The sequence below is a fragment of the Bombina bombina genome, chromosome 2 (assembly GCF_027579735.1).
Source record: "Bombina bombina isolate aBomBom1 chromosome 2, aBomBom1.pri, whole genome shotgun sequence".
NCBI lineage: Eukaryota > Metazoa > Chordata > Amphibia > Anura > Bombinatoridae > Bombina > Bombina bombina.
The window spans coordinates 451,301,672-451,314,579 of NC_069500.1; the positions used below are offsets into that span (position 1 = coordinate 451,301,672).

Sequence of the window (12,908 nt, forward strand, 5' to 3'; positions counted from 1 at the left end):
ATTTAAATGTGAAGGTCATTAAGACTGCTGTAACTACAATTAATATGTGTGTGTGTATATATCCAGTATATATATATATATATATATATATATATATATATATATATATATATATATATATATATATATATATATATATATATATATATATTTTTTTTTTTCTTATTTTTTATTTTTTTATTTTTTTATTTCTTGGGTTGTAGAGCATGAATGTAAAATGTGACTTGTCATGGACTCATGGACTTACCATGCATATATGATATGGAACCCATTTTGCATATTAAGACATATATGTTGGCCTACATTATTCAGTTCTTGTTACATATGGGGGAGAGATTACCTGTATGCTCCCCTTTGTGGAGATTGAGAGGTTTTCCCCACTGTTTATTAACACAGAGGCAATATATTCTATGACAGTGCTTATGGTCATAACAAACAAGTAAATTATTTCAGTTCTTTAACTTTTTATTTTTATATATTGTTCCTAAAGTAGTATTTTACAATATGATGGCATATTTGGTTATCCAAGGCTTAGTTTTTCTAAGGATGTACACATGAAGCTAATTATAACCTAAGATAGGGAGAAATACATACAATTTGTCTTTACAGGTACTGCAATTCTTTTTCTCTGTCAAAGTAACAAAATGTGTATACATACTCTCATCTTCAAATATTCTATGTGTTTTGCTGACTAGATTGTGAATATTCAGTTTCTGTACTAGGGAGAAACAGAATAAAAAGGCATGACATTTGTTTAATGAGAGGCAGAAATAACAATGCCGTTGTGGTGATGTGTCTAATTATTAGGATATTTTCATGATTTTTTTTTTCCACAGACTCTTTATGTAGAAGCTGCCAAATTACATGTCACCTTGGAGGGCATATTTTCTGTACTTCACAGCTTCTACAATAGCAAACTCATGAATATTTACTGTGCTGATCAGATATGCAGCAGTGAGAACAAATAAAAAATGCTAGTATTTGCATATTCGGCAGCTATTAGGGAGGATATGGACAGAAGGAAAGAAAATTAGAGATACCTTTCCATTGGGATACTGAAAGACATGTTTCTCTGTAATAAGTCTGACTTTCAAATTGAAAATGCTGCTACCTTTAGACTTTTCCTACTGCAGATCCGCTACATTAGGACAGTTTATACAGAGGCATTAAAAATTTTAATTAAACTCAAGGCTATTAATCAATCAATTATCTTGCATGACTTGATATATATTTATGCTTTATTCAGTCTTCCTGAGAGGTGATAAGCTTAAGTTTCCAAAATTAATGGAAAGAAAGCATTTTAAGTGAGGTAGAACGAAATAAATAAAAGAAACGCATATCTTTAAAATTGATTGATTAAATGTTTTCATCAGACTAATTGGCCAATACATTGACTTGTATATACAATGTTCAACAGTTAACAAATAATGACAACCCTTCTGAAGTGTTACTCACATTCTTTTCCTGTATGCAATAACTACAGATTCCTAGCCAGATTTGGAAATGCAAAACTCCATCACATTTATCTCCTTACATTATTCTACGTGATTTGTTTTGGTAACTTCACTTTTAATTAGTAATACAAAATGCTCCTTATTATATATATAAAATAAAAAAATAATTACATATTATATATATTTAGTTATATAATATAATTTTTAGTTATATAATTTATTTATGAACAACTTCAGTAACTGATGTTGTGTAAGCAATATATGAACACGTTCAAATGCTTTATGTTTAAATATAATTATCTACATTATAATATCACTTTCAGAACTCTAAAGGTTGTTTGATCCAATAAAACAAAATAACCAAATATAAATAAATAATCTCCAGATTATTTGGAATTGGCACATCCATCTAAAGTTTATTCTCCTACCCTTTTTTGAAGCCATCAATGATCTGATAGGCTTCAGTGCCACATCAATATAAGTTCATATTTAGGTTTCTAGATGGTATTGGGAGCATCATTTAGTTTACATTGACATCGCCTATTCGTATTTCTTACCAAAGCACCATTTTCAGATTTGCAATTTCTTCAAGGAGCCTTGAGCTGCAGTCCAAATAGCTTTTTATATTTTTAACATTTGAGTTATGAATTCCATAGAAAACAAAAGGACTTTAAACCAATGTCTGTCAGAGGTATAAATGTGCTCTACTTCTGTTTTACATTCTTTGTGATGACCTGTGTTTCGTGCAAGACTGACATTTTCTGTTACGTTGGAATCACATTTACATCAATAGATTCTTCAAAGTAATCATCCAATCACTGATTTTAAAGTTCATCTTCCCATTTTCACACACCATTTGTTCTAATAATTCTGCCAATCAATAGCCTTTTCAGGAGACATGAGTCATGGGGGGTATGTTCCCATCTCATGAATTATGTTGGGTGAAGACTTAAAAGGACATTAAACACTAAGGGCTAGATTACGAGTTTCACACTAATGTTAGCACATGTAATATAGAAATACTGTGCCCGCCCTAACTTGTGCTTATTTTACAAGTTGAAATAAACACGACTGCATGAGCACAGATTTAGGGTTAGCATAACTGAAGAACTTGCATGAAGGGTTAGGGCAAAAATTAAAGTTTCACTAAACATTTAAAAATACATGTACACTCATATTTAAACTATTTAATAGAAAGTTGTCATATAAATATTAATAAAAACGTTTTAAGGGCTTCGAAAGTGTTCAAGATGTTTGACTGCAAAGGACTTTTGTATATATAAATGTGTATGTATATATATAAATATATATATATATATTCAATGTGAGCAGACAGTGGAAAATCCCCAGTGAGCCTGTGCTCTTTTCTCAAGTGGTCAAATTACTAACGGGAGATAGGGACTTTCAAAAGTTAGCGCCTGAGTATTTGCATGGGATGACTGCTATGATCTCCCCAGGGTAATGGTAAAAACTTACATCCGGAACCCCTGTGTATCCTATGACTCGTGATCCCATCGACCGCTTCTGCAGCACAGTGAGAAACAAGAGGTGCTCCATGGATCGGAAAGTTACCTCCTTAGCCTCTATGGGGAGAAGTTTGCCTGTCTTTATCTACGGTTTCCTGGAGTCCCACGCTGTTTAGTGTGTGCAGCGTATTCTGTAGATCCTGCCCCTTGCTCTACCACGTGACCACTTCACCACCAATGACATGGTAGAGCTGTGCAACATAGGTTTCTATGCGGACCCGAAAGTGCTCAGCTTAGTAGGGAAAAGTTCTTTTAAAAAAGTTATAAATTAAGCCGGCAAAGACTTCTTCTGTTTAAAAAGTCCACGTTTATTTGACAAAATAAAAATTAAAAGGAAAAAAGTAGTAACATTCAGCTTAGGTAGCAGTTCAGTCTGACATGTTTCGGCTGTAGCCTTAATCATAGACATGTCTTTTTACACAGAAGAAAGTTTTTGCCGGCTTAATTTATAACATTTATATATATATATATATAAATATATGTCCTTTCTATTCAAATAAATCAAAACATTAACAATAATTTTAATGAATATTATTATTTAAAAATGTCTTTTAGTGTGTTTTTATAGTAAATATGTTACATTCCAATGTTAGTTACATAGGGAAAAATGTTCTATTATATATATATAACCTATATGTGTATAGATCAGTGTTCTCTCTAAGGCCAGTGCTTAATATAGTTCCACTTGTAATCTGTCCGTAAATTATTTTTTTTTAAATGCTGAACAAAAAAAATTGTAAGGTTTTTGTGTGCATAAAGCAATAGGCACTGTCATGTTGTAACCTTGGTTTCCATTTCTTTTTAGGGACAGCTAGAAATTAGTCAATGTTGAATTTTGCTGTCTGACTTTCCACTTATTACAGGAATTGGAAAACCAACAATTTTAAGAGTTAAATTACATGAAAGGAAGTCTAGAGATGCCACTGACATTCTGTTAACAAAATATCCATTGTTTTGGCTTCAGCAGAAACAATAAGATAACAAGCTACAAAGTAGGGCGATATATGTGGCAAGGTTAGGCTTCCAAAGCCTGCTATGTGCATTCTCTGCTTTCAGGACTGAAACAAATCCACAATTTTCAATCTTATATTTACAGGAAAAGGGGGCACAAATAATAATAAAAGTATATTTCAAAGTTGTTTTACTATTGATTATTAAGCATTTTCTTAAAGTGTTTACTGTCTGTTTAACTCAGATTGGCTTTTGTATTTCTATAGGACTCCTGTGAGACTGCTTAAGTGCATCAGCACTGAAATAAACTACTTATTTCCATAACAAATGCTTTAAAGGTACATGAAACCCACATTTTTTCTTTCATGATTCAGATAGAGAATGCAATTTAAGCAACTTTCAAATTTACTTTTAGGGCTCCATGTACTAAGCAGCGAAAGCTGCTCCAGGGCCTCATATGCGAGTCTTCTTCCCGGAATGTAAAAAGCAGATGTCATTAGACTGCTGCTTCTTACACTCTACGCCACCTCTGAGGTGGAGAGGCAAAATCACAGAGAGCATGCTCTCTCTCAGTGATTGACAATCCCTTCTCTCACAAGATTGGTCGTGTGAGAGAAGGGGCGGGCATTACACGCTCACTTGAGTGTGTAATGAAACATACGGGCAGGGGATCCTGTTCGTCCGCTGCCCATATGTATCGAAGGCGATCAGCCGACTTCTCACTCCTTGGGCCCCTACATGGGGCCCTTATTATCAATTTTTCTTATTTCTCTTGGTATATTTATTTTAAAAAGCAGGAATGTAAGCATAGGAGCTGTACCATTTTTGGTTCCGCACCTGGGTAGCGCTTGCTGATTGGTGGCTACATTTAGCCACTACACAGCAAGCGCTAACCAGGTGCTGAACCAATAATGGGCTGTCTCCTAACCTTACATTCCTGCTTTTTAAAATAAAATTTAAAAATGCTCTATTTGAATTATGAAAAAAAAAATTAGGTTTAATATCCCTTTAACCATTATGGCAAAAAGAGGCAATCAAATGGTGCACTTTTAGTTTATATTCTTCCAAAGTAGAGATACGGGGAGACATTTTACAACGGACAAGGTTGGCTCCCACAAACCTGCCATCCAGCATTGTGTCCAGCATTTGATTGCAAACTACCAACTCAGAGGCATTTAGGTTAGAAATCAGCAGTCTGATGAATGCTGCTTCTTAACTATCGGCTGCAAGGTCACTCACATGAGCCTGCACTATAGAAATCCAAAGCCACATCATGCAGCTTGATAAATGGAGCCCATGGTTTCAAGTGGAGTAGAAACTAAAAGACAATTGTTTTTTTTGCATTTCACAACAGGAACTAAAAATATTGTTGTCAAAAAGCCTAAGAAATACCAAGGGCCTGATTCTCTAAACACTTTAGTCTAGAAAGATTCTATTAGATGCCTAATAAATATTACAAGGCCCCTCAGGGATTGCTTTAAAGGCAATTCTTTACCCTGGAAATGTTGTATCTCCTTAATAGGAGTTTACTAATATTCTTTATGTGAAAGAAACACACTTTACAATGTAATGCTCAGTAAAATAAGCTGATGATTTCTCTCCACTCAGGTTTTTAAAAATCGGACCCTAAGAAACGAATATAAGCAGCATTTTGTAATGTTAGACGTATTTCAATATTAAGTAAAACATAAAATAACCAAACATAATTTTAGCTATTTAAGAGTAATGATGTATATATAAATAAAGGTACATATTCCCAAATCTGGAATTTCCATATCCAAACTTATTCTGAAGTCCAAATTTTTTAAATAATATTTTGTAAAAATAAAATGATCAAAAATTACTATTGTCTCTGCCTATAAGTCACAGTCTTCTCTGCCTGCATCTTTGGTTTGTTTTTTTATGTTCTAGCATGCAATAGTACTTTTAAAACAACAAATCTTACCTCTGATTACAGTACTGTAGTATTTTTATGATGGTACTATGTATATAAAAGTATTAACCATATAAAGCTACTTTAAGATTACATGTATAAGCTGTATTATGACATGTAAATATTGCCTAAATGACATAAGAAAGTGTTGTTTACACTTGGTTCCATCCCCTTTTCAAACTGTCCCCTTTTAAAGATGCAAACTTTCCAAAATCCAAACCTTTTCTGGTCCCAAGCAGTTTGGATAAAGGGTTTTCTACCTGTAATAACATTTTTTTCTACAGATATACTGGATTTTATTTAACCATCATAAATTTAACTTAGTAAGTATTCAGATTTGTAAGGTTTGTTGAAACTACTTAAAAAATATAACATATGCATTTCTGTTATTATTTTGATTAATTATCTGATATATACTTCACTATCACTGCTGACAATCTCTTGTTTAGAATTTAACAAGATGTTTCTAAAAAAAAAATAGTTATATTGACTGTATCTTCTATAAATTGAAAAAAGCAATTGAGTCACATTTATATGCGCATCTATTTTTTTTTTCTTCTTTATCTTTAAATCCTATCAACCTCTATCAATTCAGTTGAAGCTATTACAAACATGCATTTACTAGAAACTACTTCTTGGCCATTATTTTTAGTGCTGCTTAAATTTACAGTGAGATCAAGTGCAGGTTTCACATGAACACAGAACATTTTAATGAAAATCTGAACACCTTTTGCCAAACTGTCTCCAGAAACAGGAAGATAAAGGATTAAGTAGGAATGTTACCTTTTCTTTTGTCAAATACCAAGTAGAAACATTGGTTAAAAGCCTTAAAAAGACCTATTACCATGGGGCATAAAGTCAAAGAGCTTGGCTGCCCTAATACTCAGTTATCTCGTTTCTGGATAATGGAATGACCCCTTGCCTGCCCGAGCTGTGCAACAATATAATAGCATAAGCAGTGTGAATAAAGAGGTTATTTTTGGAATCCAATTGAAACAGTGTTAGAGCCTCTTTGACAGGGAAGGAATTGAACAAGATGCAATACTCTGGGTGAAGAAAAATATTGAATTTAAGGAAGGCGGAACCAGCTGCAAATCGAGGGGAAAAAAAAAAAAAACATGTCAAAAATAGTACTTAAAAGACAAAGCTAGGTTTTCTATGATATACAAGTATGTGCATGAATATATTTATATTGTTTTAAAGTACACGTATTGATACTGAAGTTATCATATACTTAATAAATATTAATTGAAATGTAATATGCTAATCATCTTGCATCAAATAGAATATAAGAACAAGAATAAAGTCAACAAATGAAAACATGATTAATTCCTTATTCTTATAGAAAGAAATAGTGTGTCTCTGTTACGCATTTGCACATACATCTGTGTTTGAATGTATGTGTATGGAATAGGTAATGAATAGCTAGGATTTACTGTATGTGAAGCAAAGTTGACTTTAAAATAAATTTAAAAAATTGTGTTTGTAAAGTAATATGATCTAGAACTTGGGGTAAAGTACTAAATTTATCAATACTTAGGGCCAGATTACAAGTTTTAATGCTTCATCTCGCATGCTAACTCAGTTAGAAGTAAGCTTTTTGTGCGCATTGGGTAGCACTCATATAACAAGTTAAGAGTAAACTGTTTTCACATGAACACTAACCCAATGCAGGGAAAAAGCTGAACTTAGGATATTGCAAATGCGTTAATGTATTCCCCCATCAAAGTCAATGGAGCAAAAAAAAAAAAAGGTGAACTTAGGATATTGCACATGCATAATGTATTCCCCCATCGAAGTCAATGGAGCAAAAAAAAAAAAAGGGTGAAAAAACCTTAACACCCTATTCACGTGCAAACCAGATCTCATATTCTCAAGTGCGCTAACCCGACATGAAAATATTCATATTCCACATTCCAATGTTCTTCACATAGCAGAATATTTTCTATTTATTCAAAAATACATATTTCTACATATATCTGATGGTACTTTGGTACAATATATATATTTATCTATACATATAAATGATTATATATAGGTTTAGATATATACAGATATATAGGAATATCTATTTAACAATACAGAACATTGGAATGTGAAATATATTACAGTAGATGCGCAGTATAGCACTTTATTAAATATAAATATTGCATAAATATGCTTTTTCATGTTTTCATCTACTGTATATATGTCTTTAAATACATATATACACCTATAAATACATATGTACATACATGTTTGTTTGTTTTTAAAACCCCAATACAGGATATCTCATATAGTAAATGAGAACCACCGGCAATAGGGATAAGTTATAAGTGTCACCACAACACTAAGGAAACACACTTGTGAAATAGGCTTTGTTCCCAATTATTATCTACCAGCACGTTGGTTTTATTAGCCTAAGTAGTCTTGCTGGACAGAACAAAAAGCATCTAAAAAATGTAATCGAAGCAAACAAGGGGCTGAAAGTAGGCATTCCAAAGCATTGTAGAAGGTTGGTTGGGGTTCTTCATATAAACCTTTCTTAAAGGGATACTGAACTTTTTTTTTCTTTCATGATTCAGATAGAGCATGCAATTTTAGCAACTTTCTAATTTACTCCTATTATCATTGTCTTCATTCTCTTGGTATCTTTATTTGAAAAAGCAGGAATGAAAGCTTACAAGCCGGCCCATCTTGGTTCAGCACCTGGGTAGCGTCTTGCTGATTGATGGCTAAATGTAGCCAGCAAACAGCAAGCGCTATCCAAGGTGCTGAATCTAAAATAGGACGGCTCATATGCTTACATTTCTGCTTTTTCAAATAAAGATACCAAGAGAACCAAGAAACATTGATAATAGGAGTAAATTAGAAAGTAGCTTAAAATTGCATGCTCTATCTGAATAATGAAAGAAAAAACATTAGGTTTAGTAGCCCTTTAAAGGCACATTATACACTAGATTTTTCTTTGCATAAATGTTTTGTAGATGGTCCATTTATATAGTTCATACAGGTTTTTTTTGTTTTTTTAAATTATGGTTTTGCTTATTTTTAAATAACATTGTGCTGATTTTCATTCTCCTAACCAAGCCCCAAAATTTTAGGAGAATACTGATGTATACCTACTCCTGTTAGTGTAAAGGGTCTTTTCATATGCAGAGAAAGGGGGGAGGGGAGAGTGTCTGCTTTCACTGGGTGTTCCAGTCAACCTAATACAAAGTGCTAAACTGAGAGCTTCTAAGCAAGTTTTTAAAAGGTTTTATACTGGATTTTTATATTAGAATCTGTGCACATTAGTCTTTATAGTAATGTCTATTATATTCAGTTATATGAGAATTGATGTATACTCTCCATTTAAACAGGTGCAATTCATAATCAATTACCTTTGTGAGCTGAGTCTCACTACTTCAAAGCTTACAAAGGTCTCTCTTTTATTTCTGTTTTATTTCTCTTTAACTTTTTTTAAGTTCTCTTTTGTGCACATGTTACAGTTACAGTGGTCTGTATTAAGTGCATTTTTCCCATTTGTCTGTTTTGTAAGATTTTGAAGGCTTTTTTGTGATGTCTGTATAAATGAAAGTGGAACTTATTCTATGAGGCGTGAAGTTAGCAGTTGTAAGATAGCTGCTGCTCTATTGATTATAATGAAGTTGCTCTAGTACCTTACAGCTGTTGCAAGGAGCAGCTATATAACTCTTTTAATACCTCAATATTCTACTTTCAATGTTGTGAAATATTTTAGTTTCACAAACATGTTTAATTGATTTTAGGAGCTTGATGGTCTAAAAATCTTCAAGATTTTGCAAGATTTCTCTTCATGCTGGTAAAATGTGGAGACATATGAGAGTCAAATAGTGAATAAAAATATAATGTATGATGATCACAACTGGTGGCAGGGCAAGCTGGAAAATGCCAAAAATGGTACTGCTGGTCTCATCACTTCTCCTGAGCTTCAGGAATGGCGAGTTGCCTGCATTGCTATGGAGAAAACAAAGCAGGAACAACAAGCTAGTTATACTTATTATACTTGGTTTGGGAAGAAGAAAAAGCAGTATAAAGACAAATATTTGGCAAAGCACAATGCAGTATTTGATCAATTAGATCTCGTCACTTATGAAGAAGTTGTGAGATTGCAAGCTTTCAAAAGGAAAACACTAGTCCTTTTAGGTGCACATGGTGTTGGCAGGCGACATATAAAGAATACCCTAATTACCAAACATCCTGATAGCTTTGCATACCCCATCCCACACACAACCAGACCTCCAAAGAAAGATGAAGAAAATGGAAAAAATTACTTCTTTGTATCTCATGACCAAATGATGCAAGATATCTCTAACAATGAATATCTGGAATATGGCAGCCATGAGGATGGAACAAAACTGGAAACAATACGAAAGATACATGAACAGGGACTTATTGCAATACTTGATGTAGAACCTCAGGCTCTGAAGGTCCTTAGAACTGCAGAATTTGCTCCTTTTGTTGTGTTTATTGCTGCACCTACAATTACCCCTAGCATCAACGAGGATGAGTCCCTTCAACGCTTGCAGAAGGAATCGGAAATTCTTCAGAGAACATATGCACACTACTTTGATCTAACTATTATAAACAACGAGATTGATGAAACGATTAGGCATCTGGAGGAAGCCATTGAGCTTGTATGCACAGCACCGCAATGGGTTCCAGTGTCCTGGGTCTATTAGACCATTTTCAAGATAACTGTCAATGTTTTACTACGTTAAAACACCTTGTGCAGTACTTGGAGAAACCTCTATTGTTGACATTGTCAACTTTTCCTGGCCCCTAAAGACTACCTATATGTAGTGTGACCTAAATTTATAATTATTGTCATGTCCTTATAGATGGGAAGGAAAACAGAGCAAATTTTTATGTTTATTTAAAGAGACAGTATCTTTTCTTATACTTTTTCCTCCTATATTGCATTATAAAGTACCTTTTTTAAAACATATACATTATTTAGTCCTTTTGGAATGTTATATTTTTGGAAATTGTATCTTTTTTGTTTCAAAGGCCTCTTAAAACTGCACAAATGATATGCTGCTTTCTATAATCTATTTTAATAATGGGGTAATTGAATTACTAATATACTAGGGTTACAACATTACATTCTTTTTAGCATCTTAGTTCAATAATTTGATTTATAACACTAATTTATTTAAACAATTTATCATATGTCTGTTGATAGAGGGAATTCCACATGTTCTAACGGCCTTGTTCACTTTAGAAGACTTACTTTATAAAGTTAATGTTTACTGCATACATTTTTGATACTGTCTCTTTGAAGAAATCTGTAAACAATATAGAGATTTTAAATTGGGTCTTAATGCATGTGGGCAGTCGCAAGCGTTTATACTATTGGTGTATCTGTGTTGAACAAAACTGTAACCTACTTACAGAAACATACATTCCGTTCATGGGAAACTGTACCTGAGGGAATTAAATACAAATATTGTAACCAAGTTGTAAACCTATGCACATCCCTTGCATTTTGGGCAACTTTATAAAGAAAAAAAGAAACCAATTTTTATTATTAAAAAAAAAAAAAAAATATATATATATAATGTAGCATTTTCAACATGGATGTTTCTAAAAGGATATTGGTAACTTAAAGGAACAGTCTACTCCAGAATTGTTAATGTTTAAAAAGATAGATAATCCCTTTATTACCCATTCCCCAGTTTTGCATAACCAACATGGTTAAATTACCTCTGTGATTACCTTGTATCTTAGCCTCTGCAGACTGCCCTCTTGTTTCAGTTCTTTTGACAGACTTGCATTTTAGCCAATCAGTGCTCTCTCATAATTAACTATGTGGGCATGAGTATAAAGTTATGTATATGGCAAACATGAACTAACACCCTCTCTAGCCATGGAAAAACTGTCAAATACATTGAGATAACAAGTGGCCTCCAAGAGCTTAGACATTAGAATATGAGCCTACCTAGGTTAAGTTTTCAACTAAGAATACCAAGAGAACAAAGCAAATTTGATAATAAAAGTGAATTGGATAGTTGTTTATAACTGTATGCCCTATATGAATCATGGAAATTTAATTTTGCCTAGACTGTCCCTTTAAGACAAGTTTGCACAATTTTTTTTTTATTTTTTTTTTTACATTTCTTTTGATGTCGTTTTTTTTTACATTTATTACACCTAAAAAGGCATTTTAAATGCATTGGTTTTGTTTTATTTGTTTTACTCTGATGCTACTGTGTTGAAAAATAAATACCGTATATAAATGGCATATACCAGTTGGCATAAGCATGCACTTTTTGCTTACAAATCAAACTAATTTAGCTTGACCTACTTAAAAACACAAACAATTTTAACGTTTGAGAAGTGTTCTTTAATATATTATTTTTGCATGAAAGATGCAATAGTTGACAAAGATATCAGATAGTGTATGTGACATCACGAGATACTCATAACATTCACAACACATAGCTGATGATACAATAGTAACTGTAACATTAGTAGAGGGTATGCAGAGATGATAGACCCCATTTATGAAAGTCCAGACAAACAAGGTTCGCCTCTGTGAACCTATCTGCCAAACGTCATGGCAATATGCTGCCCGCATGTATAATTGCACAAATGACTGCTTCTGCAATGCTGCCCCCTGCCTGGGCCTGGGGTGATTTTAACCTGCCAGCTCAGAGATAGTTTATAATTTAGGAAGCAGTCTAGGCCTAATATTGTGTAGTTATTAATGAGTTTGTTGATGTTCTAGTATTTGCTGTGTATTGATGGCTTCACAGGTTGTCAGCAGGTCATCTCAAAACTATTGGTGATTATTGTCTCTGTAATTTGAAACTTACTTTTGGTGTGTCTATATTTATTGTGCACAAGCAAACATAATTCTATATTTTAGTAGTGTCAAATTGTAAGATTTTAATGTACTTTGCTTAAAATGTAATTGCTTTTAACATAATAATAATAATAATAATAATAGCAAACACCAACTATTATCCCCAAACTGAATGGCAGAAGCATAAAAGGCTAGATTACTAGTGGCACGCTAACGGTAGCTCGCAGGAAATATGG

The 12,908-nt window shown here is 33.1% G+C and overlaps 1 protein-coding gene across 1 annotated transcript in view; it reads left to right on the forward strand.

Moving 5' to 3' along the window:
- LOC128646997 (peripheral plasma membrane protein CASK-like) overlaps positions 1 to 11,385 on the forward strand; it is a 61,892-nt gene extending 50,507 nt beyond the window's left edge. The window contains exon 2 of the mRNA XM_053699806.1: positions 9,680 to 11,385. Within this exon, the coding sequence (XP_053555781.1) occupies positions 9,680 to 10,546 (867 nt within the window). The 3' untranslated portion in view covers positions 10,547 to 11,385. The remainder of the gene's footprint in view (positions 1 to 9,679) is intronic.
- The last annotated feature ends 1,523 nt before the right edge of the window (positions 11,386 to 12,908 follow it).